Source organism: Herpailurus yagouaroundi, unplaced genomic scaffold, assembly GCF_014898765.1.
Source record: "Herpailurus yagouaroundi ecotype Mexico unplaced genomic scaffold, PumYag 29, whole genome shotgun sequence".
Taxonomy (NCBI): domain Eukaryota; kingdom Metazoa; phylum Chordata; class Mammalia; order Carnivora; family Felidae; genus Herpailurus; species Herpailurus yagouaroundi.
In genome coordinates, this window is record NW_024412377.1 from 82285894 (window position 1) to 82312800 (window position 26907).

At 35.9% G+C, this 26907-nt stretch overlaps 1 protein-coding gene across 3 annotated transcripts in view; it reads right to left on the minus strand.

Moving 5' to 3' along the window:
* ARSK (arylsulfatase family member K) overlaps positions 1-26907 on the minus strand; it is a 51498-nt gene that overhangs the window by 22475 nt on the left and 2116 nt on the right. For 2 of the 3 annotated variants that reach the window (XM_040448287.1, XM_040448294.1), the window contains exons 2-4: positions 22951-23080; positions 16995-17154; positions 385-667 (exon numbers count right to left, since the gene is read on the minus strand). In XM_040448287.1, coding sequence (XP_040304221.1) covers positions 385-667; positions 16995-17154; positions 22951-23080 — 573 coding nt within the window. The remainder of the gene's footprint in view (positions 1-384; positions 668-16994; positions 17155-22950; positions 23081-26907) is intronic. The other variant, XM_040448296.1, reaches the window with a different exon arrangement.

Sequence of the window (26907 nt, forward strand, 5' to 3'; positions counted from 1 at the left end):
TGAAGCAAGCTCCAGGCTCCCAGCTGTCAGCACAGGGCCTGACTGGGGCTCAAACGCATGCACCGCAAGATCTTGACCTGAGCAGAAGTCAGATGCTTAACCTACTGAGCCACCCAGATGCCCCTAGTTTCTCTTTTTATAGATAAATTATATGCAAATGTGTTCAACTCAGAAGTAGTTTCCTGAGTTTTAATACTTATTTATTTCTGTAAAATTGTCCCTTTGGTTTTTGTGAACCAATTATTGGTCAAGTTTGATTTACTAAGGTAAACGATTTTTAAATTTTTCTTTAAAAGTGACAATAAAAAAAACCCTGGGCAAGTACCAATAACATACAGCTTCTAATGTTAACTTGTACTTTTGAGCACACAATAGTGTACTTACCTTTTTAAGCCAGTAAAGAGATGTGTGAAATGTTGAAGATCCAAAATTTTCTCCTGACGATGGTGAAGGATATGGATGTGGTAAATTTAATCCCAAGTATAGAACAAATGGTTGAGTGTAATTACTTGCTTCCTTTCTTAACCAATTTACTGCTCTATCTGTATTCTTCCAGTCTTCTTCCATTATTCTGACTTTAGTCTTTTTAGGGATAAGATTAACCATAGGCCTGCCTTCTTGTCTGAGTAAGAAAGCAACATCTCTTGTCCATGCTTCAACGCGATTGCTGAGGAGGTCAAAAGACAGGTGTGTTAGAAGGTACTAAAAAAGATTTTAAAATCTGACTAAACATAAATATAAGAAATCAATATGGAAAACAATTTTTAGACTCAGTCATGTAAAGAATCAGGCTCACTACACTAGATCTCATTAAGAGGGTTACTGAGGCTTGCGAATACAAAAACCAGGAAAAAAAATGACAAAACGCAAATATTCACCCATGTCTTCTTTAAACTAAGATAGATTATTTAGAAGGGTTACTTTTTCTTTTTTTCTTTTTTTCATTTTAAGTGTACAATTGACTTTTAGTAGATTTGCAAAGTTATGCAACCATCACAACAATCCAATTTTTTTTTTAAGTGTTTATTTTTGAGGCAGAGAGAGACAGAGCATGAGTGGGGAACGGGCAGAGAGACAGAAAGAGACACAGAATGCAAAGCAGGCTCCAGTCTTTGAGCTGTCAGCACAGAGCCTGGTGCAGGGCTTGAACTCACGAACCCGTAATACCAAGACCTGAGCTGAAGTTGATGCTTAACCGACTGAGCCACCCAGGTGCCCCACAACAATCCAATTTTTTAAAGTAATTCTATGCCAAGTGTGGGGCTTGAATTCACAACCCTAGATCAAGAGTCACATGCTGTACTGACTTAGCCAGCCAGGCACGCAAACAAAAGTTTTAGAACATTTCCATCAGCTCCCAAGCAATTTTTGCTTTATTTGAAGTAACTCCTCATTTTCAACCCCAGCCCCAAAGTCTCCAAAGCCCATCGTCAGCCCAGTTGTTTCACCTCTGACCTTAACCAGGATAACCTTATTGCACAGCTCCAGGGGATAACATTCACTTATAGAAGGGTTACTTTTTCATATAAGATATTTAGTAAAATAAAAAATGTTTCAAGTTCCTAATATCTCTCCTAAATTTTCTAGCATTTTGTCTTTTTTTCTGTCAGAAGAAGACAGGATTTTATTTTTATTTTTGTTCCAGTGTAGTTAACATACAGTTTTGTTTCAGGTGTATAATATAGTGATTCAACATTTCCATATATAACTCAGTGCTCATCAAGATCAGTATACTCTTTAATCCCCTTCACCCATTTCACCCATCTCCCTACCCACCTCCCGTCTGGTAACTGTGTGCTTGTTCTCTATAGTTAACAGTCTACTTTTTTGTTTCTTTCTCTCTCTCTCTTTTTTTCCCCCTTTGTTGATTTGTTTCTTAAATTCCACATATGGGTGAAATCATAGGCTATTTGTCTTTTTCTGATGGGCTTATCTTGCTTAGCATTATACTCTCTAGCTCCAACCATGTTGTTGCAAATGGCAAGATTTCATTCCTTTCTGTGGCTGAATAATATTCCATTGTATATATATACCACTTCCTTTTTATCCATTCATCTATCAATGGACACTTAGGTTGTTTCCATAATTTCACTATTGTAAAGCTTCAATAAACATAGGAGTACATGTTTCCCTTTGAATTAGCTTTTTGGTTTTTGGGTAAATACTCAGTAGTGTGATTACTAAATCATATGGTGGTTCCATTTTTAACGTTTTGAACCTCTACACTGTCTTCCACAGAGTCTACACCAGTTTGCATTCCTATCAACAGTGCACCAGTTTTCCTATTTCTCCACATCCTCACCAACACTTGTTTCTTGTGTTTTGATTTCAGCCATTCTGACAGGTGTAAGGTGATATCTCATTATGGTTTTGATTTGCGTTTCCCTGATGATGAGTGATGATGAGCATCTTTTCATGCATCTGTTTGGCCATCTGGATGTCTTCTTTGGAGAAATGGATACTAGAAATGGGTACTAAGCCACAGATTTTGGATATGTCATTTGCAAATATCTTCTCCCATTGAGTAGGTTGTTTTTGTTGGTTGTTCTTTTGCTGTGAGAAGCTGTTTATTTTGATGCAGTACCAATAGTTTATTTTTGCTTTTGTTTCTCTTGTCTCAGGAGACATATCTAGAAAGATGTTCTTATGGCCAATGTCAGAGATATTATTGCCTGTGCGTTCTTCTAGGGTTTTTATGGTTTCAGGTCTCACATTTAGATCTTTGATCCATTTTGGGTTTATTTTTGTGTATGATGTAACAAATTGGTCCAGTATTATTCTTGTGCATGTAGCTGTCCATTTTTCCCAGCACCATTTGTCAAAGAGACTGCCTTTTTCTTATTGCATATTCTTGCATCCTTTATCAAAGATTGTGGGTCTATTTCTGGGCTTTCTATTCTGTTGATCTATGTGTCTATTTTTGTGCCAGTACCATATTATTTTGATTACTACAGCTTTGTAATGCAACCTAAGTCTGCAATTATGATACCTCCAATTTTGTTTTTTCTTTTCCAAGATTGCTTTGGCTATTCAGGGTCTTTTGTGGTTCCATACAAATTTTTTTGATAGTTCTAGCTCTGTGAAAAATGCTGTTGGTATTTTGATAGGGATTGTATTAAATCTGTATACTGCTTTGGGTAGTATAGATATTTTAATAATATCTGTGGTTCCAATCCATGAGCATGGAATGTCATCCCATTTCTTTCACCATTGTCACCTTCAATTTCTTTCATCAGTGTTTTATAGTTTTCAGAATATAGGTCTTTCACCTCTTCAGTTACATTTATTCCTAGGAATTTTATTATTTTTGGTGCACTGTAAATGGGATTGTTTTCTTAATTTCTTTTTCCTGCTTCATTATTAGTGTATAGAAATGCAATGGATTTCTGTACAGTGATTTTGTACCCTGCAACCTTACTGAATTCATTTATCAGTTCTAGTAGTTTTTTGGTGGAGTCTTTGGAGTTTTCTATATATAGTACCATGTCATCTGCAAATAGTGAAAATTTTTCTTCTTCTTTACCAATTTGGATGCTTTTATTCCTTTCTTTTTTTTCTGGCTGCTGGGGCTAGAACTTCCAGTACTAAGTTAAGTAACAATGGTGAGAGTGGATATCCCTGTCTTGTTCCTGACCATAAAGGAAAAACTCTTAGTTTTTCACCATTAAGTATGATGTTTGCTGTGGGTTTTTCACATAAGGCATTTATTATGTTGAAGTGTGTTCCCTTTAAATCTACTTTGTTGAAGGTTTTTAAAATAATGAATGGATGACATACTTTGTTATGTGCTTTTTTTGCATCTACTAAAAATGATCACGTGGTTTTTGTCCTTTCTCCTATTGGTGTGATGTATCATGTTGACTGATTTGCAAATATTGAACCATCCTTACATTCCATGAATAAATCTCAGTTGATTGTGGTGAATTATTTTTTAAAATGTATTGTTGGATTCGGTTTGCTAATTTTTTTGTTGAGGATTTTTACATCTATATTAATCAGAGATATTGGCCTGTAGTTTGTTGTTGTTGTTGTGTCTTTATATGGTTTTGGTTATCAGGGTAATGCTGGCCTCATAGAATTAATTTGGAAATTTTACTTCCACTTCTTATTGTTGGAAAAAGTTTGAGAATCGGTATTAACTCTTTAAATGTTCAGTAGAATTCACCTATGAAGATGTCTGGTCCTAGACTTTTGTTCGTTGGGAGGTTTTTGTTTTTTTTGTTTTGTTTTGTTTTGTTTTGTTTGATTCAATTTCATTGCTGGTAATTGGTTTGTTCAAATTTTCTATTTCCTCTGGTTTCAGTTTTAGTGTATGTTTCTAGAAATTTATCCATTTCTTCTAGGTTGCCCAGTTTTTTGGATGTAATTTTTCAAAATATTCTCTGATAGTCCTTCGTATTTCTGTGATGTTGGTTGTTAATTCTCATCTTTTGTTTCTGATTTTGTTTATTTGAGTCCTCTCCTTCTCTCTCTCTTTTCTTTTTTGATGAGTGTGGCTAGAGGTTTGTCAATTTTGTTGATGTTATCAAAGGGTCAGCTCCTGGTTTCATTGATCTATTCTATTGTTTTTTAGTTTCTATATCATTTATTTCTGTTCTAATCTTTATTAGTTCCTTCCTTCTGCTGCTTTTGGGTTTTGTTTCTTTTTCTTTTACTATCTCCTTTAAGTGTAAGGTCAAGTTGTTTATTTGAAATTTTTCTTGCTTCTTTTTGTGGGCCTGTAGTGCTATAAAATTCTCTCTTAGAGCCAAAGCATAAGAGACTGTTGAGAACTGAGAGCAAACTGAGGGTTGATGGGGGGTGGGAGGGAGGAGAGGGTGGGTGATGGGTATTGAGGAGGGCACCTTTTGGGATGAGCACTGGGTGTTGTATGGAAACCAATTTGACAATAAATTTCATATATAAATAAAAAAAATAAAAAAAAATAAAATTCTCTCTTAGAACCATTTTTTCCACATCACAAAAATTTTGGACTCTTGTGTTTTCATTTTCACTTGTCTCCATGTATGTTTATTTTCCCTTTGATTTCTTAGTTGACCCATTCATTGTTTAGTAGCATGTTATTTAACCTCCATGTATTTGTGTTCTTTCCAGATTTTTTCTGGTGTTTTTAAAAAATTATTTTTAATGTTTATTTATTTTTGAGAGAGAGTGAGCGGGGGAGGGGAAGAGAGACAGGGAGATACAGAATCCGAAGCAGGCTCCAGGCTATCAAAACAGAGCCCAATACAGGGCTTGAACCCACAAACTGCAGGAAGGAAAAAATCTGCTGACCTGAATCTTGTGACCTGAACCAAAGTCAGATGCTTTACCGACTAAGCCACCCAGGCAACCCTCTTATAGTTGATTTCTAATTTCATTGTGTTGTGATAAGAAAAGATATGTGGTATGACTTCAGTCTTTTTGAAATTGTCAAGACTTATTTTGTGACCTAATATGTGATCTATTCTGGAGAATGTTCCATGTACACTTGAAAAGAATGTGTATTCTGCTCTTTTGGGATGGAATGTTCTGAATATATCCATATCTATTAATGTATCTATTAAATCCATCTGGTTTGTCATTCAAAGCCACTGTTTCCTTTTTGATTATCTGTTTAGATGATGTGTCCATTGATATAAGTGGAGTGTTAAAGTCCCCTACTATTATTGTATTATTGATTAGTTCATTTGTACTTATTATTAACTGTTTCATGTATTTGGGTGTTTCATGTTGGATGCATAAATATTTACAATTATTATATCTTCTTTTTGGATTGTCTCTGTGATGATTATATAGTGTCCTTTGACTCTTGTTACATTCTTGGTTTTAAGTCAATTTTGTCTAAGTATTGAAACCCTGGTTTTCTTTTGACACCTGTTTGCATGATAAATGTTTTTGCATCTCCTCACTTTCAGGCTGCAAGTGTCTTTAGGTATGAAGTGTGTCTCTTGTAAGCAGCATTTAGATGGTCCACCACCCTGTGTCTTTTGATTGGAGAATTTAGTCCATTTACATTCAAAGTAATTATTGTTAGATATGTATATATTTATTTTGTATTTATTTTATTTATTGCCATTTTGTTATTTGTGTTGTGTTTGTGGATCTTCTCTGTTCTTTTCTTCCTTGCTTTCTTTTGTCACCATAAGTTGGCTTTTCTTTAGTGATATATTTGGATTCCTTTCTCTTTATTTTTTACATTTCTATTACATTTTGTTGGTGGTTTCTATTAGGTCTGTATGTAACATCTTCTGCATAGAGCAGTCTATCTTAAGTTGATGGTTGCTCAAGTTTGAACCCATTCTTTACTCCTTTCCTTCCCACATTTTAGGTATACAATGTCATACTTTATTTCCTTTTGTGAGTCCCTTGGCTGATTTTTTCATATAAACTTATTTTTACTACCTCTGTGTTTCTCACTTTTCATATTCCTATTCATGGTCTCTCCACTCTGAGTCCTCTTTAATATTTCTTGTAGGGCTAGGTTAGTCATGAACTCCTTTAATTTTTTAATTTGAGAGAAGAAAGAGAAGGAAGAGAGAGAGAGATGGAGAGAGAAAGAATCTTAAGCAGGCTTCATGCTCAGTGAGGATCCCAATGTGGGGCTCCATCCCATGGCCCTGAGATCATGACCTGAATCAAAATCAGGAGTCGGCACTTAACTGACGGTGAAGCCAGGTGCTCTAATGAACTCCTTCAATTTTTGTCTGGGAAACTCTTTATGTCTCCATCTATTCTGAATGATAGCTTGCTGAATAGAGGATTCTTGGCTGTAGATTTTTTCCTTTCAGCACTTTAAATGTATCATGCCACTCCCTTCTGCAAAGTTTCTGTGGAAAAATCCACTAAGAGCCTTATGGGTTTTCCCTTGGATGTAACTGTTTTCTTTTGCTACTTTTAAAATTACTTCTTTATCACTGCTTTTTGCCATTTTAATTAGTGTATGTCTTGGTGTTGATTTTTGGGGGGGGAATGTCTGGGCCTCCTGGATCTGAATTTACTTCCTGGGAAGTTTCACCTATTATTTCTTCAAATAGATTTCCTTCCCCCTTTCCTCTATTCTTTTCTGGGTCCCTATAATGCAAATATTATTATGCTTGAGTGACCCACTGAGTTCCCGAAGTCTATTCTAATTTTGCATAAGTTTTTTTCTGTCATCTGCTCAGCTTGATTACTTTCCATTACTCTATCCTCCAGGTTGCTGACTTGTTCTTCTGCTTCTTCTAGCCTGCTATTTATTCCATCTAGTGTATTAAAATTTTTGTAAGTTAACTTATTTATTTTGAGAGAGTGTGTGTGCAAAAGAAGGGGAGAGGGAGAGAGGGAGAGAGAGAGAGAGAGAGAGAGAGAGAGAGAGAGAGAGAATCCCAAGCAGGCTCTGTGCTGTCAGTGCAGAGCCTGGCATGGGGCTTGATCTCACAAACCATGAGATCATGACTTGAGCCAAAGTCAGACACTTAACCGACTGAGCCACCCAGGTGCCCCCTCTAGTGTATTTTAATTTTTTTTAAAATTTTTATTTATTTTTGAGAGAGAGAGAGCATGAGCAGGGAGGTGCAGAGAGAGAGAGAGAGAGAGAGAGAGAGAGAGAGAATCTGAAGCAGACTCCAGGCTCTGAGCTGTCAGCACAGAACCCAACATGGGGCTCAAACCGCTAGATCATGACCTGAGCCAAAGTGGGACACCCAACCGACACCCACCCAGGAGTCCCCATCTAGTGTATTTTTAATTGGAATTATTTTGTTCTTTATTTCTGATTCTTTTTTTTTTTTATGTTTATTTTTGAGATAGCATGTAAGTGCACATGTGCACATGAGTCAGGGAGGGGCAGAGAGGGAGACAGAAGATCCAAAGTGGCTCTGCATTGACAGCAGCAAACTTGACACAGGGCTTGAACTCATAAACCGTGAGATGATGACATAAGCCGAAGTTGGATGCTCAAGTGACTGAGCCACCCAGGTGCCCCATGATTTGTTACTTTTTTTTTTTTTATCATTTTGAATTTTTTAATGGTCTCACTGACGTCCTCTACTCTTTTCTCAAGTCCAGTGAGTATCTTTATGATCATTACCTTAAATTCTCCATCAGGTGTAATACTTAGCTCTGTTTCACTTAGGTTTCTTGTTTCTCTTGCTGTGATTTTTGTCCTGTTCTTTCATTTGGTACATATTCCTCTGTCTCCTCATTTTGCCTAACTCTCTGTCTGTTTCTCTTTGTTAGGAAAGTCAGCTATGTCTCTTGCTCTTAAAAGTAGTGGTTGGGGTGTGCACTTTTAACAAGATGGTTCTGGATCTCTTCCACAGGGTATTTACAGCTGATCCCAGAGACCCTGCAGAGACCTAGCAGATCCCAGAGACCCTGAAGGGCTGTCGGGGGGGGGGGGGGTCCACGAGGTCAAAACTACTGCCATAACAGTAAGATGTTATTTGCTTTTTTCACATTCAATCTCACATGAGTGGACAAAGGGACACAAAATTATCATGTTTCTGATAAAGGCATTCACAATATGTTATAACTTGTCCATCTTCTACCTGAGGTCCAGTTCTTTATATCCTCACTACTCCAAAGTGGTCTATGGACCAACAGCACCAGCATCACCTGGGAGCTTGATACAGATGCAGAATTTCACGTCCCTCCCAGACTCAATGAATCAAAAAGGATATTTAACATGATGCCCAGGTGATTTGTATGTATATTAAAGTTTGAGATGTGTTGTTCTACATACCAGTCTAAGAACTCTTTTATGCAAAAACTTCTCAGTTTTTAGACAGGATAATCAAAATAGTATCTTCAGTAGCCCATCAATGGACTACCTTGGTTCAGTTCCAGAAACAAGGTGACGGCTAAATGCACTATCCCATTAGCAGTTTGGTTAATTCTTTTTAACAATATAATATCCTCCAGTATGCATGGAAAAAGAAAACCCTAACACAATACCAACAAATTTTTGCAGAAATGTACATGTGTGCCATTGCTGTGCAGGTTTTCTGTGCCAATATGCCAAATTATGCTGCAGCACTGGATACAGTCCATCTGCAGGTAGCACAGGATTAATTAACATAGCAATCAAATGTGAAAAAATATGACACACTACAATTGATTACATGACTGTTTTCCTTCAAGATGAATTTGGAGAGGTTAGACTAACCTGCAGCTACTTAAGATAATTAACTCTCAGACTTCAAGAGTTCTATGGATATCTCTTTTTCTCTCTCTCTCACACACACATACAATTATTGTTTCTGATGGGATTTAAACAGCTAGATGCATCTCAGATAAGTCTCCTTAACGAAAACATTACAATTGTGAATAATCCCCTTGAAAATTTTGGTATCAGCCTAACATATTCTGTAAAAGAAAAAGAAATCCATATTCCTTTCCATTAAATGTTCTTCTCTCAGACTGGTAAGAAATACACATACCATCTCTTAAAGGACTATTATAAGGCTGTCATATAACTTTTTTTTTTTTTTAATTTTTTTTTCAACGTTTATTTATTTTTGGGACAGAGAGAGACAGAGCATGAACGGGCGAGGGGCAGAGAGAGAGGGAGACACAGAATCGGAAACAGGCTCCAGGCTCTGAGCCATCAGCCCAGAGCCCGACGCGGGGCTCAAACTCACGGAACGTGAGATCGTGACCTGGCTGAAGTCGGACGCTCGACCGACTGCGCCACCCAGGCGCCCCAAGGCTGTCATATATCTTCCTCACATATACAAACACTCAAAAAACAGTCTGTTTTAGTGTAATGAATAAACTCTGGCAAATTCAGGTTGGAACATTCCTTTCCAATATATGTTATTTAAATGCTGAATATATGCGTGTTTTCTCATTGATTACTTTTATTAATTCCAACCATTTTACTTTTTGGGTGAAATCAAAGTATCTAGTGCTCCTTAATCTTTTATTCATAGAGCTATTTGTAAATAAGATGAAAATTATAGATTTTTTTGCCACTAAATAATATTATTATTATTATTTTTTTAATTTTTTGTTTTTTTTCAACGTTTATTTATTTTTGGGACAGAGAGAGACAGAGCATGAACAGGGGAGGAGCAGAGAGAGAGGGAGACACAGAATCAGAAACAGGCTCCAGGCTCTGAGCCATCAGCCCAGAGCCCAACGCGGGGCTCGAACTCACGGACCGCGAGATCGTGACCTGGCTGAAGTCGGACGCTTAACCGACTGCGCCACCCAGGCGCCCCAATATTATTTTTATTAATATTTATTATATGTAACATGAAATACTGATTTAATAATGTTAACATAATACTGTACTTTATATTCTAAATAATTTCATAATTACAGTTTTTATTATAAACACATTTTATACTAATAGTACTAAATAGTCAATAAATTCTCTATTTTTCATGGCTAACTACAACAGAGTGTAGACAATATAAAAGACAACTGGAAGGATGGAAATACTTAAAGGAACACAAGGAAACTTGGAACAGATGACAAATTAGATCAGTCAAGAAATTACATGAGGGGCACCTGGATGGTTCAGTCAGTTGAGCATCTGACTTCGGTTCAGGTCATGACCTCATGGTTCATGAGTTCGAGCCCTGAATCGGGCTCTGTGCTGACAGCTCAGAGCCCGGAGCCTGCTTCGGATAGAGTGTCTCCCTCTCTTTCTGCCCCTCCCCTGCTTGTGCTCTGTCTCTCTCTCAAAAATAAAAAAAAATTAAAAAAAAAAAAAAGAAATTACATGAACTCCAAAAAAATTCATGTAAAATAATCATGGGACTTGATCAGCAAGCAAAAAAATCTGTTCAAGAATGAAAAGAAAAAAAACAGAACCATTCCAAAATAGTTGTTGTTGTTGTGTTGTTGTTGTTATTAACAGAACCACACCTTTATGGAGATTCTCAAATTTAGCTTACCAGATGATGAAACATGCAGGCTATTTTCTGTCAGCTGCCTGAACCTGTTTCTGAAGCCTTTCTCACATATGAAAGCCTTACCTTTCATTGCTTCCCTGCAAGAATTCTGGTTTATCCAAAGTTCTCCAAAAGGTTTGTACCTTCCTACTTGGATGGCTTTGTTCAGAAGTTTCTCCCTCCTGTCCATTTTAGTCTAGTAATGTTCTACTTCTATGAGTTTATTAAATTTAAAATGCTATTAAAACTATACTGTTTATGTGTGTATGTGTGTGTCTATATACACATATACACTATTAAAAGTATTGCCAATTAAACTAAATAGAATTTTGTAATCAATAGTAAGTGAAATTGCAATTTCAGAGATAAATTAAATACAGTACTTTACAGCCTTTATTCCCATCCCCTGAAAAAACATTTGAATGTGATCACTTCCTCTTTTAAACAGAAGACAACATATTTTGCCTGTACTTTAGTTATCTAGGCTTTTTTTTTTCTAACCTCCTTATTTTGAGTGTCTCCAGCTAGGTCATATCTGGCTAATGCTAATGTTAAATTGAAAAGTTAAATCTCTACATTATTAGAGAGCTTTAGGCTCTTCTCAAATAGATTGAGATAAATTTCCACAAATGGCTAACGCTGGCCAAAGTAGGAGATATAAACTTCATTACAGGCAGCTAAATACATAGTGCATTAAAATTTAGTAATTAAATAGGAAAAAAATCCAAGAACAGTAATGAAGTTGTAGGCTCAGAGGTATCACTAGTGTTTCAAGAAACTGATCTAGGAGTTATGGTAGATAGCATTCTGAAGATAGCTCTAGGGGCTGCCTCAGCCCAGTTAGTCATCAGAAGACTCTTCCATTATCATAAATTAATCTGGGAATGTATCCAGAATAATGCAAGGTGTTCTAGATAGTAAATTTCATAAGGTGGTGGTAGTGGTAGTGTGGGTTCTACAAAGGCTTCTAAGATGACCAAAGGAATAGATGCCTTTCTCTGTTATAAGAATAAAACACTTCTTTGATATGGAGAAAAGCAATGTAAAGATATATGTGATCTTAGATTATAAAATAATAGTGGATATGAATGAGATATACACATGCTTACCACTAGGCTACAGAATTGAAAGGGGCAGAGAGAGGGCTCTACAGTTGCTATTCTGAGTTCTATCTCTTCCTTCTTAGTCGCTCTGATCCTGTTGAGAAAGTCTGTGCTTCTGATCTGAAAGCTTCACAGGAAGGGTGATGTCATCAGCTCATGATTTGCTTCACTTTGCTGTTTGCCAAGAGGTTCAAGCTTAAGAATTTTGCAAAGCGAGTCTCTCATTTTGGAAGTAGGACTTTATTTTTCATTTGTTTCAGAGGAGTGAAAATTGCCTATTCTGACTTGGCTTCAGAAAAACATGAAGTTACATGAATTGAGAATGTAGATAAATTTCAGTAGTAGTAAGATAATAGAGGATTTGATTTTAGGTTTTAAACTTTTAAACTTTTAGCTAGGAAAGAGAAGACAGCAGCTTATTTAAATTGGCTTGTGATGCCTTTAGAATGTAAGTTCCACGAGTTTAGAGATTTTTGTGTTTTGATCACTACTCTACTCCCATCATTTAAAAACAGAGTCTGGGGTTCCTGGGTGGCTCAGTTAGTTAAGCATCTGTCTCTCGGTTTCACTCACATCATGATCTCATGGTTTGTGGGATCGAGCCCCATGCTGGGCTCTGCACTGACAGGGCATGGGATTCTCTCTCTCTGCCCCTACCCTGATTTCTGTTTGGAAAGTGGGGTGTCAAAACTGCCCTTGGTTGAGAATCACTGTGTTTGATATTGAGAATATACTGGCAAACAGTTTTACCTGATAGTAAAAATTACCAAAACACCCTATGAATTAAATACAAATGTTTCGGTTCAGTTGCTAATAAGATACAGCATATTTGAACTTAATCATATTATAGGTATAATACATACAATGTGAGGGGTGTTAAGGAGATACATAACTTGCATAAAGTCTTATAATTAGTAAGTAGAATCTTAATGATTACTACCACCACTACTTGTTTAACAGTTGTCTGGAAGATACAAGTGTGAAGCCTTTAAAGATCCCAGGATGGTGTAGTATATTATATACAGAAGGGACACATAGCTGGACTCGTGTTCCTAAACTGATACAAAAAGAAAGTATTACTTGATGCCTAAAAAAGAAAGATGGGATATTGTAGGAATAAACTAAAGAAATTTGTAATGCTGCCTGAAAATACAAGTAGGTTAAAAAATGGCCAATTTCAGTGGGAAAGGCAGCAGAGTTATAAAAACAAGTTTTGACTTTGAGAGTCAGTCTATCAAAGTAGTAAATACCCCTATTAAATTTGACATTGAGAGACTTTTTTTTCTGAGACCAATTTTTAAAATGGAATGGAAAATATAAAAGATAATGTAGCATAATTCATATAACTTTTGCAGATACGCTATTAACAGCTACCTTGACCTATCTGTCAGTGAAATGACTGTGTGGGTACATACAGCACTAACACAAATAATCCTGAGAGGTTATTTCAATTTTCTAAGCTCTGGTGAGATATGAAAATTAGCTACAAGCAATTATTTTACTGGAAACCATCTTTGATGTCCTAAATATCAACGGTGAAGTGGCTCTTTTCCTTTTACTGATTTTAAACCATAATGTAAACAAAACATCAATGTTTATCAAATAATAAGCTATAGATAGATCAATGTAACTTTCTATCTCATTCATTTCAACAATTAATTCTGTGCCTACAATGCACTGGCACCATATTGGCAGTGGGAATAAAGCAATGAAAAAGAGAAACAGGGTCTTTATTATCCCACTGAGGAGTAAAATTAAGATCATATTTTAACTGTGTCCCATACAGAATGATAGTTACAGGGAGTATGAGGCATTCAATCTTAGATTCTTTTTATTATGGGATTGGCTGAGGAAACTGAGAAAACAAGAGGACAATAGGATAGGATAGGATAATAAGAATAGTTACATTTTACTTTGGATTAAGCTTACTTTCTAGAAAGTAGAAGGATTTTAAAAAGAAATTTGTGAAACTGCACCAAATAATTAGCAGTGCAACACACTTTAGAAAAAAGAAAGTATTATGTAAATATTAAACTATAATTCTAGTTAAGCCATGTTTATAATAATAATTTTCCTCTTGATTAAACACTTATTCTGTGCCAGGCATTGTTAAATACTTCATATTACCTCATTAAATCTTTTTAAAAATTTTTTTAATGTTTTATTTATTTATTTTTGAGACAGAGAGCATGTGCATGTGTGTACACAGAGGGGGAGGGGAAGAGAGAGAGAGACAGAGAATCCGAAGCAGGCTCCAGGCTTCAACTTCTCAGTGCAGAGACCGATGCAGGGGCTAGAACTCATGAACAGTGAGATCATGACCAAAGTTGGATGCTTAACAGACGGAGCCACCCAGGCACCCCCCCCCCCCATTTAATCTTTTTACATGATCTCTTATATTAACTCATTTAAAACCCTAATCTTCCAATGAGGTAGGTATTATTATTATTTTTTTAAGATTTAAAAAAGTTTGTTAGTAATCTCTATACCCAACATGGGGCTCAAACTCATGACCATGAGATCAAGAGTCACATGCTCCACCAACCGAGCCAGCAGGGTGCACTCAGGTGTTTATTATTAATTCCAGTTTTCAGAGAAGCACACTGACACTTAGAGAAGTCAAGTAACTCTCCCATGGTCACAAGGATGATAGGCAGGGAAGTTGGAGGTTTAACAGTTCTGGTGGGACTCAAAGTCTGTGCTCCTTCCACTACATTTACCTCTGCTTCCACCCTTTTCTTCTGCCGCATTACTGGACAGAGTGGGGGAAGAGCTTTGTGCACAGACTTGTGCGGTGGTCCAGAGCTAGTGAAGACACGTGAAAGAAATGAAGGAGCAACTGCATACTGAGGAGGAGAGCATGAGGTATGAAATGAGACAGGAGGCATGCAGGGACTGGATCATGTAAGGTCTTACAAACCATGCTGTGGATTTGGGATTTTAGCCTACTTACAGAGGAAAAAAAAAAAAACAAAACACTGAAAGATTTTAAGCGGATAAGTCACTCGATCAGATGTTTATTTTAAAAAGATCACTCTGGCTGCCTACAAAAGGGTGAGATAGGGGAAACATTAGAGGGCCACTTCAATATTTTAGGCAGGAGAGGCTAGTGGCTTGGTAGAGATTGTAAGTGAATAAGCTGGAGATCTATTTTAGAAGTAGAGCTGACAACATCTGGTGATGGATTACAAGACAGAGGTGGGGAGGAGATGTGAGGGTCCCTTCTGGGTTTTCAGGATGGGTATCTTTCAGATTTTGGAGGACAGAAAAGGAAAGAAATTTGACATTACCCAGAAGAGCAAGACTAATAATACTCAGATTATTCTATTTTAGTATCTGTTTACCCAAAACTCATTGTATTAGTTTCCTAGGGCTGCAGTAGCAAATTACTGCAAAAAGTGTGGCTTAAAACAACAAACTTATTTTCTCACAGTTCTAGAGGCTAGAAATCATAAATCAAGGTATTGGCTGGGCCATGCTCCCTCTGAAGGCTCTTGGGAAGAATTATTCCTTTTTTTTTTCCTCTTCTGTGGTTTATAGCTGTGATCATCCCAGTCTCTGCTTCCATCTTCATTCACACTGCCTTCTGTGTGTATTTATGTCCTTTTCTTTTCTAATGAGAACACTAGTCATTGGATGTAGGGCTCACTTTTAAATTCAAGATGACTTCATCTTGAACCATTAATTAATTGCATCTGTAAACAGGATCTATTTCCAAATAAGGTCACATTCTGAAGTTCCAGGGGGACATGAAGTTTTGGGTAACACTATTTACCTCACTACATTCACTATTATTTTATTTAATTTATTTTCTGGTTCTTACCATAATCATTAGAATTATCATCATCACTACTACCACTGCCATAATCCTCAATTAGCACCTGTTACGCAAGAGGTACTGCTCTAAGTCTTTAATAGGTATTTATGCCAGGGGTCACAGTGTTGGAAGACTCTAAGATCATACCCAAGTTCGCTAGGAGGATTCACAGGACTCAGCATGTAGTTGTTCACAGGGCTATGATTTATTATAGTGAAAGGACACAAAGCAAAATCAGCAAAGGGAAAAGGTATTTAGGGTAAGTCCATAGCAAACCACTTACAAGTTTCCAAGTAGAGTCACAAAGAGCACACTTAATTCATCCAGCATCAAACATGACAATGCATGTGAAGTGTTGTCTATCAGGGAAGCTCATTAGTACCTAAGTTGTTATTGAGGCCGATCACCCTCTGCCTACCACATACCAAAATCCCAGACTCTCAGAGGGAAAGCAGGTGTTCAGCACAAATCACATTTTACACTCTAGGTACATAATAACTCACTTTTATCAGGGAATAGAGGGAATACTCCTGAAATTCAAGTTACCAGATATAAGCCAAGGGCCATTCTTGAAAGCAGGCCTTTCTAAGGATAGCCATCTCAAATCTGCTGTGTTAGCCTTTTTTTTCTCTGCAGATCTCATTCCATTTAATCCTCACAATAAAGAAATTAAAGTTAAGTTAGCTTAGATAATGTTCCCAAGATTGTACTACTAGAGGTCAGCAGTAAACAGAGAAACCAAGATTTATAAGTAGGGAATCTGATTCCAGATCTCTGCTCTTACCCACTATGCTTGGCCACCTGGTTTTTGAGCACTTAATAAAATGAAAAAAAAAAAAAAAGTTATAATAGGCTGACATTGGAGATAACTGACAAAAGCAAGTACCAAGAAGATTATGGTCTTTAAAAACAATTGTAAAGTGAATAAGAAAGTAGACATTGTATAACAAAAACTCAGAATAAATTTTGGACTAAACAATTTTAAAGACCTTTGCTGTTTAAGAAAAACAAAATTACTAGCGTATTAGCAACTTTAATATTTTAAGAAGATTAAAGAAAGGTGAAATATTAGCCAAATTAACACAATCAAGGGATTAAGAGATTTACTTTCACCTTTGTAGAAAAATAAAAAACGAAAGTCAAAAAAGAGTACATGTATGTGCTATAGGAGAGGGTAGCATATTAGATTATTTTGTTATATATTTTTTTTACCTAATGGAGTGATGTCCTGAAGTGTAGTCCAGTTTTCCAAACTTTTGTGTTCGGTAGCCATGCTTCTGCATGATATCCATCCATGTTGTATAATTTGCATCTAGGCCCTTAAAGTTATTCCATGATTCTGTTAAGTGAGTGAAGAGGCCACTCCACATTGCTGGGGGGAAACAAAAAATTGGGACTGGTGTAAAGCTTATTGATTTGTTTTAATTATTAAGACAATTATAGCAAGAGAAAGAATCTACTACTTTAGAGCTCATGCTGTGGAGTCAGACATAACCTGTATTAGGTGCTTTGCATAACATCTCTGGTTGTTACCTCATATTATCAAGTGGAGAATTCTGCAAGGAGTTACTATTTCCATTTTACAGGTGAGTGTCTAAGGCTTACAGGTTAAGTTGTTTAAGGCAAATACAGCTGGAATTATGTATAAGGCCTGTTGGACTATAAAGTCTTCTTTCAATCATAAAAGTAATCACTAAGTATTTATTTTCCAAGTCAGTCAATTGAAGTATAGATCTTTTTCCAACATCATGATGGATTTTCCCCCATCCTTGTCTATGTACTGTCTTTCTATGAAAAATTTAAGTGTACTATGTCTTTGTTCTTAATTTCTACAACTATGATTGTAAACAATAAATCCTTTTTCAAGTATTAACAGACCTACAGGGAGAAATAGGCAGCAATACAATAAGAGCAGGGACTTCAATGCACCAGTTTCAACAATGTATGGATCATCCAGACAGAAAATCAATAAAGTAGCACTGGACTTAAGAATTACACATTAGGCCAGATGGACTTAAAAGACATTTACAGAACATTCCATCTAAAAGCAACAGAATATACACTCTTATTAAGTGCATGTGGAACATTCTCTAGGACAGATCATATGATAGACCACAAAAAAGTCAATAAATTTAGAAGGTGAAACATCAAGCATCTTTTCTGACCACAAAGGTATGAAACTGGAAGTCATTTATAAGAAGAAAATCAGAAAATTCACAAAGATGTGAAGATTAAACCACATGCTACTGAACAACCAATGGGTCAAAGAAGAAATCAAAAGAGAAATTAAACAATATCTTGAGACAAATGAAAATGCAACAAAATATCAAAACTAATGGCATGCAGAAAAAGCATTCTAAGAGGGAAGTTCGTAGGAGTTAAATGCCTACATTAAGAAAAAAGAGCTCAAATAAACAACCTAACTTTATATCTCTAGGAACTAGAAAAAGAACAAACTAAGCCCAACATTAGGAGAAAGGAAATAACAGAGATTAGAGTGAAGATAAATAAAATAGATACTAAAAAAGGAAATGGAAAAGATCAATAAAATTAAGATAAACATTTAGGTCAATAAACAAAAGATCGATAAAACAAAAAGATAAACATTTAGCTAGACCTACCAGGAAAAGAGACGACTGAAATGAATACAATCAGAAATGAAAGAGAAGTTACAACTGATGACACAGAAATATAAACAATTATAAGGCCACTACAGACAATTATATGCCAATAAATTGGAAGACTTAGAAGTGATATATTCCTATAAGTATGCAACCTACCAAGACTGAATCATGGAGATATAGAAAATCCAAAAGACCAATTATGAATAAGGAGATAGAATCAGTAATCAAATGCCTCCCAACAAAGAAAAGTCCAGGACCAGAAAGCTTTACTGGTGAATTCTACCAAACATTTATAGAAGAACTAATACCAATCCCTTTCTCCAAACTCTTCTAAAAAAGAGAAGAGGAAGAAACACTTCCACACTCCTTTTATGATGCCAACATTACCCTGATACCAAAACCAGAGGAGGCCACCACAAAAGAAGAAAATGACAGGCCAATATTCCTGATGAACATAGTGCAAAATCATCTACAAAGTATCAGCAAACTTATTTCAACAATACATTAGAAGGGTCATATGCCATGATCAACTGGGATTTATTCCAGGGATGCAAAGATGATTCAACATCTGTAAATCAATCAACATAATATACCACATTAACAAAATGAAGGATAAAAATCATATGCTCATCTCAATAGATGCAGAGAAAGCATCTGACGAAATTGAATATTCATTCATGATAAAAACTCTCAACAAACTGGGTATAGAATGAACGTAGCTCAATATAATAAAATCCACGTATGGCAAGTCCACAGCTAACATTATATTTAGTGGTGAAAAGCTGAAAGTTTTTCTTCTAAGATCAGAAACAAGACAAGGATGCCTACTCTCACAATTCTTATTCAACATAGTAGAAGTCCTAGATAGAGTGATTAGGCAAGAAGAAGAAATAGAAGGCATCCAAATTGTAAGAGGTAAAACAGCCTCTATTTGCAGATTATATATATATATATATATATATATATATATATATATATATATGTATATATATATGTATAAAACCCCGAAGATTCCACCAAGAAACTGTTGTAACTATTCAATGCATTTAGTAAAGTTGCAGGATACAAAATCAATATACAAAAATCACTTACATTTCTATATACTAATGATAGACTATCAGAGAAGTTAAAACAATCCCACATATAATTGCATCAAAAAGAATACATTACCTAGAAAAACTTTAACCAAGGAGGAAAAGATCTGTAACCTAAAAACTGTAAGACACTGATGAAAGAAACTGAAGACACAAATAAATGGAAAGATGTTCTGTGCTCACAGATAGGAAGAATTGATATTATTAAAACGTCTGTACCACCCAATGCAACCTACAGATTCAAGGCAATCCTTATCAAAATTCCAATGGCATTTTTCCCAGAAATAGAATAAACAATGCTAAAATTTGTATGGAACCACATAAGACACCAAATAGCCAAAGCAATCTTGAGAAAGAAGACTAAAGCTGGAAACATTGCAGTTCTCAATTTCAAAGTATATTACAAAGGTATAACCATGAAAAAAACATGTTGGCATAAAAACAGACACACAGATCAATGAAACAGAATAGAGAGCCCAGAAATAAGCCCACCCACATAATTCAATTAATTTAAAATAAAGGAGCCAAGAATATATAATAGGGAAAGGACCGTCTCTTCAATAAATTGTGATGGGAAAACTGGACCCTTGTCTTACGCCATACACAAAATAAACTCAAAATGGATTAAACACTGAAAGTAAGACTTGAAACCATGAAACTACTAGAAGAAAACAGGGGGCAAGCTCCTTGACATCAGAATTGACAATATTTTTTTTTGCATTTCACACTAAAAGCAAAGGCAAAACAGGTAATATCAACAAGTGGAACTATGTTAAACTTGAAAGCTTCTGCACAGCAAAGGAAACCATCAACAAAATGAAAAGGCAATCTGTGGAATGGGAGAAAATATTTGCAAATCATAGACCTGATAATTAATATCCAAAATATAAAAAGAACTCATATAACTGAATAGCAAAAAAAAAAAAAAAAAAAAGAGAGAGATTAAAAAATGGGCAGAGGAAATGAATAGTTTTACAAAGACCTAGAAATGGTCAACCAGCTACATGAAAATAGGCTCAGTATCAGTAATCATCAGGGAAATGCAAATCAAGACCACAATGAGGTATTACGTCACCCCTGTAAGAATGACTGCCAAAAAAAAGATAACAAGTCATGGTGAAGATGTGGAGACAAGAGAACCCTGTGCAATGTTGTTGGAAATGTAAATTGATGAGGCCACTGTAGAAAACAGTATGGAGGTTCCTCAAGAACATTAGAACTAGAAGTACCATACAGTCTTGCAGTCCCCACTTCTAGGTATATATACCCAAAGGAGAAAATCATTATCTCAAAAAGATGTCTGTACCCCTATGTTCATTGGAGCACTATTCATAATAGTCAAGACATGGAAGCAACCTAAGTGTCCATTGATAGATGAATGCATAAATGCCATGTATCTATATCTATATCTATATCTATATCTATATCTATATCTACCTTATATATATGTATATATATATATATATATAACATATATACAGAGAGAAATATTAGTCATGAAAAAAGGAAACACTGTCTTTTTCAACAACATAGATGGAACGTTAGTTCATTGTGTTAAGTGAAAGAAGTCATACAGAGAAAAACAAGTAGTGTATGATCTTACATATATGTGGAATCTAAAAAGATGGAACAAATAGAAACATAAAAGACTATGATGGTCAAAAGTAGGGGTGGGGATGGGAAAATGCATGAAAGTGGTAAACATGTACAAATTCACAGTAATAAGTAAGTTCTGGGGATATAATGTATAGCATGGCAACTACAGCTAACAATACTGGATATTTAAAAGTTGCTAAGAGAATTGGTGTTAAAAGATCTCATCAAAAGAAAACTTCTTAATTATAGGAGGTGATGAATATTAATGACACTTATTATGATAATCATTTCACAATATATACATATATGAAGTTGTTATATTGTATACACCTTAATTAATACAATGTTATATGTCAATTATCTCAAAACTGGGGGGAAAATCCTTTTCTCTTTCCATTTTTGTGTACACACGGTAGGGTTAAATAAGCTTTCTGTTCTCATCCTACACAATGCTTTCTTTTTGAGAAGTGGGATGAGGGTTACCTGGGTTTGAATCTCAATAATGCCAATGACTGAGTGACCTTTGACAAGTTACTTAACCTTTTAGTACTTTTGTTTTCATATGCAAAAAGGAGGTAGTAACAATATCTACTTCATGGAAATGTTATTATTGTATAAATTAAGACATGTAAGGCACTTAGAATATTGGCAGGCACAGGGTAAGAATGCAACAAACATTAATTTGTATTACTATTGTTCCTTCTCTGTGTTCAAACTCTTCAAAATATAGTTCTTTTAGGAAAAGTATCAGCTAACATTTCTGAAACCTTTAGAGTTCATTAATTGCCATTTTATTCATTATTTTATTCATTATTTGATGCTGGGAACAACCCTGTGAGGTACAAGGCATATACAACCTTTTGTAGATAAGGAAACTAAGTGACTTTCTTGGCCCACTGAAGATTAGAATCTAGGACAACACCGCACCCTAGTCCATTGCTCATTCCACTTGCTCAACAGAGAAAAAAAAAAAAATACAAAACTGTTTTAATATACCTGGGCCTTCACTGAAATATCATTTAGAGTACTGGGTTTCCTTTAATCTGGGTTTCTTTTAATCACTGGTAATTACATAGGTGATTGTGCTGGCAGTGAACGTGAAGGGACTTGGGACTCAAATCACAGAGAAGATCATGTCAGGAATGTCCTGACAGATGCAAACAGTTGCATGTGTTTTGTGTACCCCAAAGCAAACAACTAAACATTAGAAAGGTGGGAAGGAAAACAACTCTATCAGAGAATAGACAATTAAAAAAAAAAAAAAAGACATTTTCCCCTGCTTCTCCATTATTCATGGATTAATACTGCTGACATTTTGCCATTAAAACTATGCTTATTTGTTAAATTACGATAATAAAAGTGAACAAATATATTTGGGTTAGAAGTGAATTGAGACTAAAGAGAAACAGTCTGTAATCTGAAATAATATGGAAAAATTCAGAGAAACCTGATGTATGAAAATTCTAACTACTTTGTGTATGCTCTGAAGTCCCTCCCAACCCCCTCTATTCTTACTGAAAATTTTCTTAAAGATACAACTTTTCTAGGAAATAGGAGTATTTCCTCACTTGCTTGGATAGTCCAGAGATTCTTAGTCACCAATCATAAGGAAATGAAACAGTAACACATGAACTCAACACCACTTTGGATAATAAAAATTACTACTCCTGAAAAATAAATCAGAAATTCCAATAACCTCAATACATACCTTAAAATACACATCAGTTAAATTAAAAAAAAATTTAATTAGATGAAAAATATAACTTACTATACTACTTTGGGGCATAATCTTTTAAATTGTGAGAACATTTTTATGTGTGTGGCCACTTCCATTAATCTTGAGCGTGTTCATACCTGCACGTGATGGGCAACAGATTGGAGAGTTTGTGTAAGCATTCAGAAAGGAGGTGCCATGTGCTTTCATGAAGTTGATAAAAGGAAGTTTCACTACCTGACTTTCTGGATAAAATGTCAGCCTTCCATCCTGGAATAAAGAAATTTAATTAATACTGATTGTGTTAGAAAAGAATAAAATTATTTCCTTTAATTTTAACCATAAAATTCACAAGTAAGCAAAAGACTTCAATATGATCCTAAGGATCCTCAAAAGATAAACCAAGCAGGGGCGCCTGGGTGGCTCAGTCGGTTAAGCATCTGACTTCGGCTCAGGTCATGATCTCACGTCCGTGAGTTCGAGCCCCGCGTCGGGCTCTGTGCTGACTGCTCAGAGCCTGGAGCCTGTTTCAGATTCTGTGTCTCCCTCTCTCTCTGCCCCTCCCCTGTTCATGCTCTGTCTCTCTCTGTCTCAAAAATAAATAAACGTTAAAAAAAAAAAAAGATAAACCAAGCATAGTGTTACTAGTATCATAATATTAAGAATTTAGTGTTGTACTCAGATTCATTTGAATATAATAAAGGACTCTCTGGAAAGTTCTTTTGGGGCATGATGGATTGATGGAATAAATATTTACTCAGCATTTACTGTGTGCCAGGTACTGTGAAAGATCTGGAAATTGAATGGTGAAAAGAAACAGAGTCCCTGGCCCTTGAAGCTTATGGTTTAGTGGGAGAAGCAAAAAATATACTGGTAAACAAACCATTAATAATTATAAATTGTGGGGGCACCTGGGTGGCTCAGTCGGTTAAGCATTTGACTTTGGCTCAGGTCATGATCTCATGGTTCATGAGTTTGAACCCCACATTGGGCTCTGTACTAACAGTGTAGAGCCTGCTTGGGATTCTCTCTCTCTCACCATCTCTCTGCCCCTCCTCCACTCGTCCTCTCTCCCTCTCTCTCTCTCAAAATAAGTAAACTTAAAAAAAAATTACAAATTGTGATATGTGCTTTGAAAAAAAAAAAAACCCTAAGATACAGAATAATGAGGGATATATATTTTAAATGGAGTGAATAGGGAAAGTTTCTCTGGGAAGTGCAAGACCTAAAGAATGAGAAAAGTCCAGCAATTCTTTAGGCTGGACATAAGTGAAGATGTCTTGGCCACTGTGGATAAATAAGCATGAAGAGTAGAAGAGGTGTTATGCATTTTGGAATTGAAGAAATCTTCTTGGTAAAGAGCAAAGACAGAAAAAAGAATATTTTAGGCCTGGAGTTGTATTTATTATATATTTTCACTATGAATTTCAGTAAAAATACACTTTTAAAAATGAGTTCATCCAAATATGGGATATACATAAACCCTTGATATGGCTGAGATTTCCAAATGGGTATATAAAGTAGGCTGTTGGTTACAGAGAGGAATCTGGAGCTTGGAAAGTCTACTCTGGTGAAATAAACTTGGGAATCTTAAGCATATTCATGGTATTGAAAACGATGTTACTGAATGAAAGCTTTTAGGAAAAAAGTGAAAAGGAGGAAAGCAAGGAACCCTGGGGATTCCCAAATAAGAGGAGGTGGGAAACAAAGAATGGCCAAAGAGGGAGGGAGATGATATAAGACCATGAAAACCAAGAGAAAACAGTGTGTCAAGAAAGAGGTAATGTCAACCGTGTTGAGAGGCTACCTAAAATAAGGCCAGAAAGTGCACAGTGGTATTGGTTGTATGGAGACAGGTGGTGATCTGAAGGGCACTTTAAGTGGTAGGAACAGCCAGCTAAACTAGAATGGGGAAGAGAATGGAAGGTGAGACAGCAGGTAAATAAAACTCTTCTAAGAAGTGATTTTGCAAAGGTGAACAGAAAAATAGGATGGATGTCAGGAAATGGACTATTGGCTATAGGAGAATGGGGGATTAAAGTTCATTTTTTTTTTTAGATGTAAAAAATTAGAGCATACTTGTATCTTGAAATAAAGAACCACTTCCAACAGGAGTATCATTGAATTCTAAGTAAATAACTGCTGATTTCCTGAACAATGAATGAGGAGGCCCAAGATAAAAGTGTATATTCTTCCCTCATAAGAATTTCTTTAAATCCACAAATTTAAATTCTTAGAAACTTATCTTCAGAAATCCGAAATGCCTACATGTTTTATTCTTATAATCTTTTGGACATAGGGGATAACAACCATTTGTGGTCACTTCTTGGAATCTAGACAAATCCAGACTAATCTGGTGGGAGGACTGGAGCAGGAGATCACATGGCAGAAGCACTGTGATGCTATATAATTCAAAGATTGAGGACTCCAAGTTCTGTAGGCACCGTTTAAACTGGTGTAACTACCACTGCAGATGACTACTGCAGTTTACCAGTAATTCATGCATCATATTAAAATCCGTGTTAGTGATTTCTTTATGCATTTCTGTGACTGGCACAAGGACTTCATCTGTATTGAAAGTGTAGAGTGGTGGGGATGGGCAAGAGGGGGAAAAGATAACTGACCCATTTGGGGAAGTTTCTAATATGGAATGTGTTTAAGGTGATTAGAGCTATGGTGTCTTTGCAGATGCTCTTTACAGGTCAAGAATATTCTATTTCTAGTTGGTTGAGTGCTTTCATCATGAAGCGTTGTTGAATTTTGTCAAGTGTTCTTTCTGTATTTACTGACATGATCAGCGGCTTTTGCCCTTTATTCAATTAACATGGTGTATTATAAAACAACTGATTTTCAGATATTAAACCAACCTTACATTCTGGGGGTAAATCCGATTTGGTTATGGTATATAATGCTTTATGTATATTGCTAAATTTGACTAGCTAGTGTTTTTTAAACAAATTGTAGTATTTTATTTTTATTTATTTTTTTAGACAGCAAGAAAGAGCGAGCAGTAGAGGGAGAGAAAGAATCCTAAGCAGGGTCCACGCCCAGCGTGGAGCCCTATGTGGGGCTTGATCTCACAACTGTGAGACCATGACCTGAGCTGAAATAAAGAGTCGGACACTTAATTGACTGAGCCACCCAGGCACCCCTGACTTGCTAGTATTTTTGTTGTGGAGCTTCTATATTAAGAAGATATATTAGTCTGTAGTTTTCTTGTGATGTATTTGTCTGGCTTTGAAATCAGCAACACACTGATCTCATAGAAATAATTTGGAAGCATTCTTCTATTTTTTGGAAGAGTTTAAAAAGAATTAGTATTAATTCTTCTTTATTTTTTATTTTTAAAAATATTTTTAACATTTTTATTTATTTTTGAGAGACAGAGCATGAGTGGGGAAGGGGCAGAGAGAGACAGGGAGACACAGAATCCGAAGCAGGCTCCAGGCTCTGAGCTGTCAGCACAGAGCCCAACGTGGGGCTTGAACTCACAAACTGACCTGAGCCAAAGTCAGACACCCAACCGACTGAGCCATCCAGGTGCCCCAGTATTAATTCTTCTTAAAATGTTTGGTTGAATTAACCAGTGAAGCCATTTGGGTCTGAGCTTTTCTTTGTGGGTGTCTTAAAATCACCAACTCAATCTCTTTACTTGTTATAGGTCTGTCAGATTGTTTTTATTTTTGAGTTACTTTCAGTAGTTTGTGCCTTTCTGGAAATTTGTTCATTTCATCTAAATTATCTAATTTGTTAACGTACAGTTGTTCACAGTATTCCCTGATAATTCTTTATTTCTGTAAGGTAATATTCCCTCTTTTTCTTCCTGATTTTAGTAAGTCAGGTCTTGTCTCTTTTTTTCTAGGTCAGTTTAGCCAAAGGTTTGTCAATTTTGTTGATATTTTCAGTAAATCAACTTTTGGTTTCATTGTTTTTCTCTATTGTTATAATACTCTTTAACTCATTAATTTCTGCTATTATTTCCTTCCTTCTGCTTGCTTTGCAGAAACTTGTCTGGTCTTTTGGATTGTCTCTCCTGGCATTAAACCTTTCCCCTACTAGTGATCTAGAGTAAGGGTGATTGGAGCCCTAGATACTAT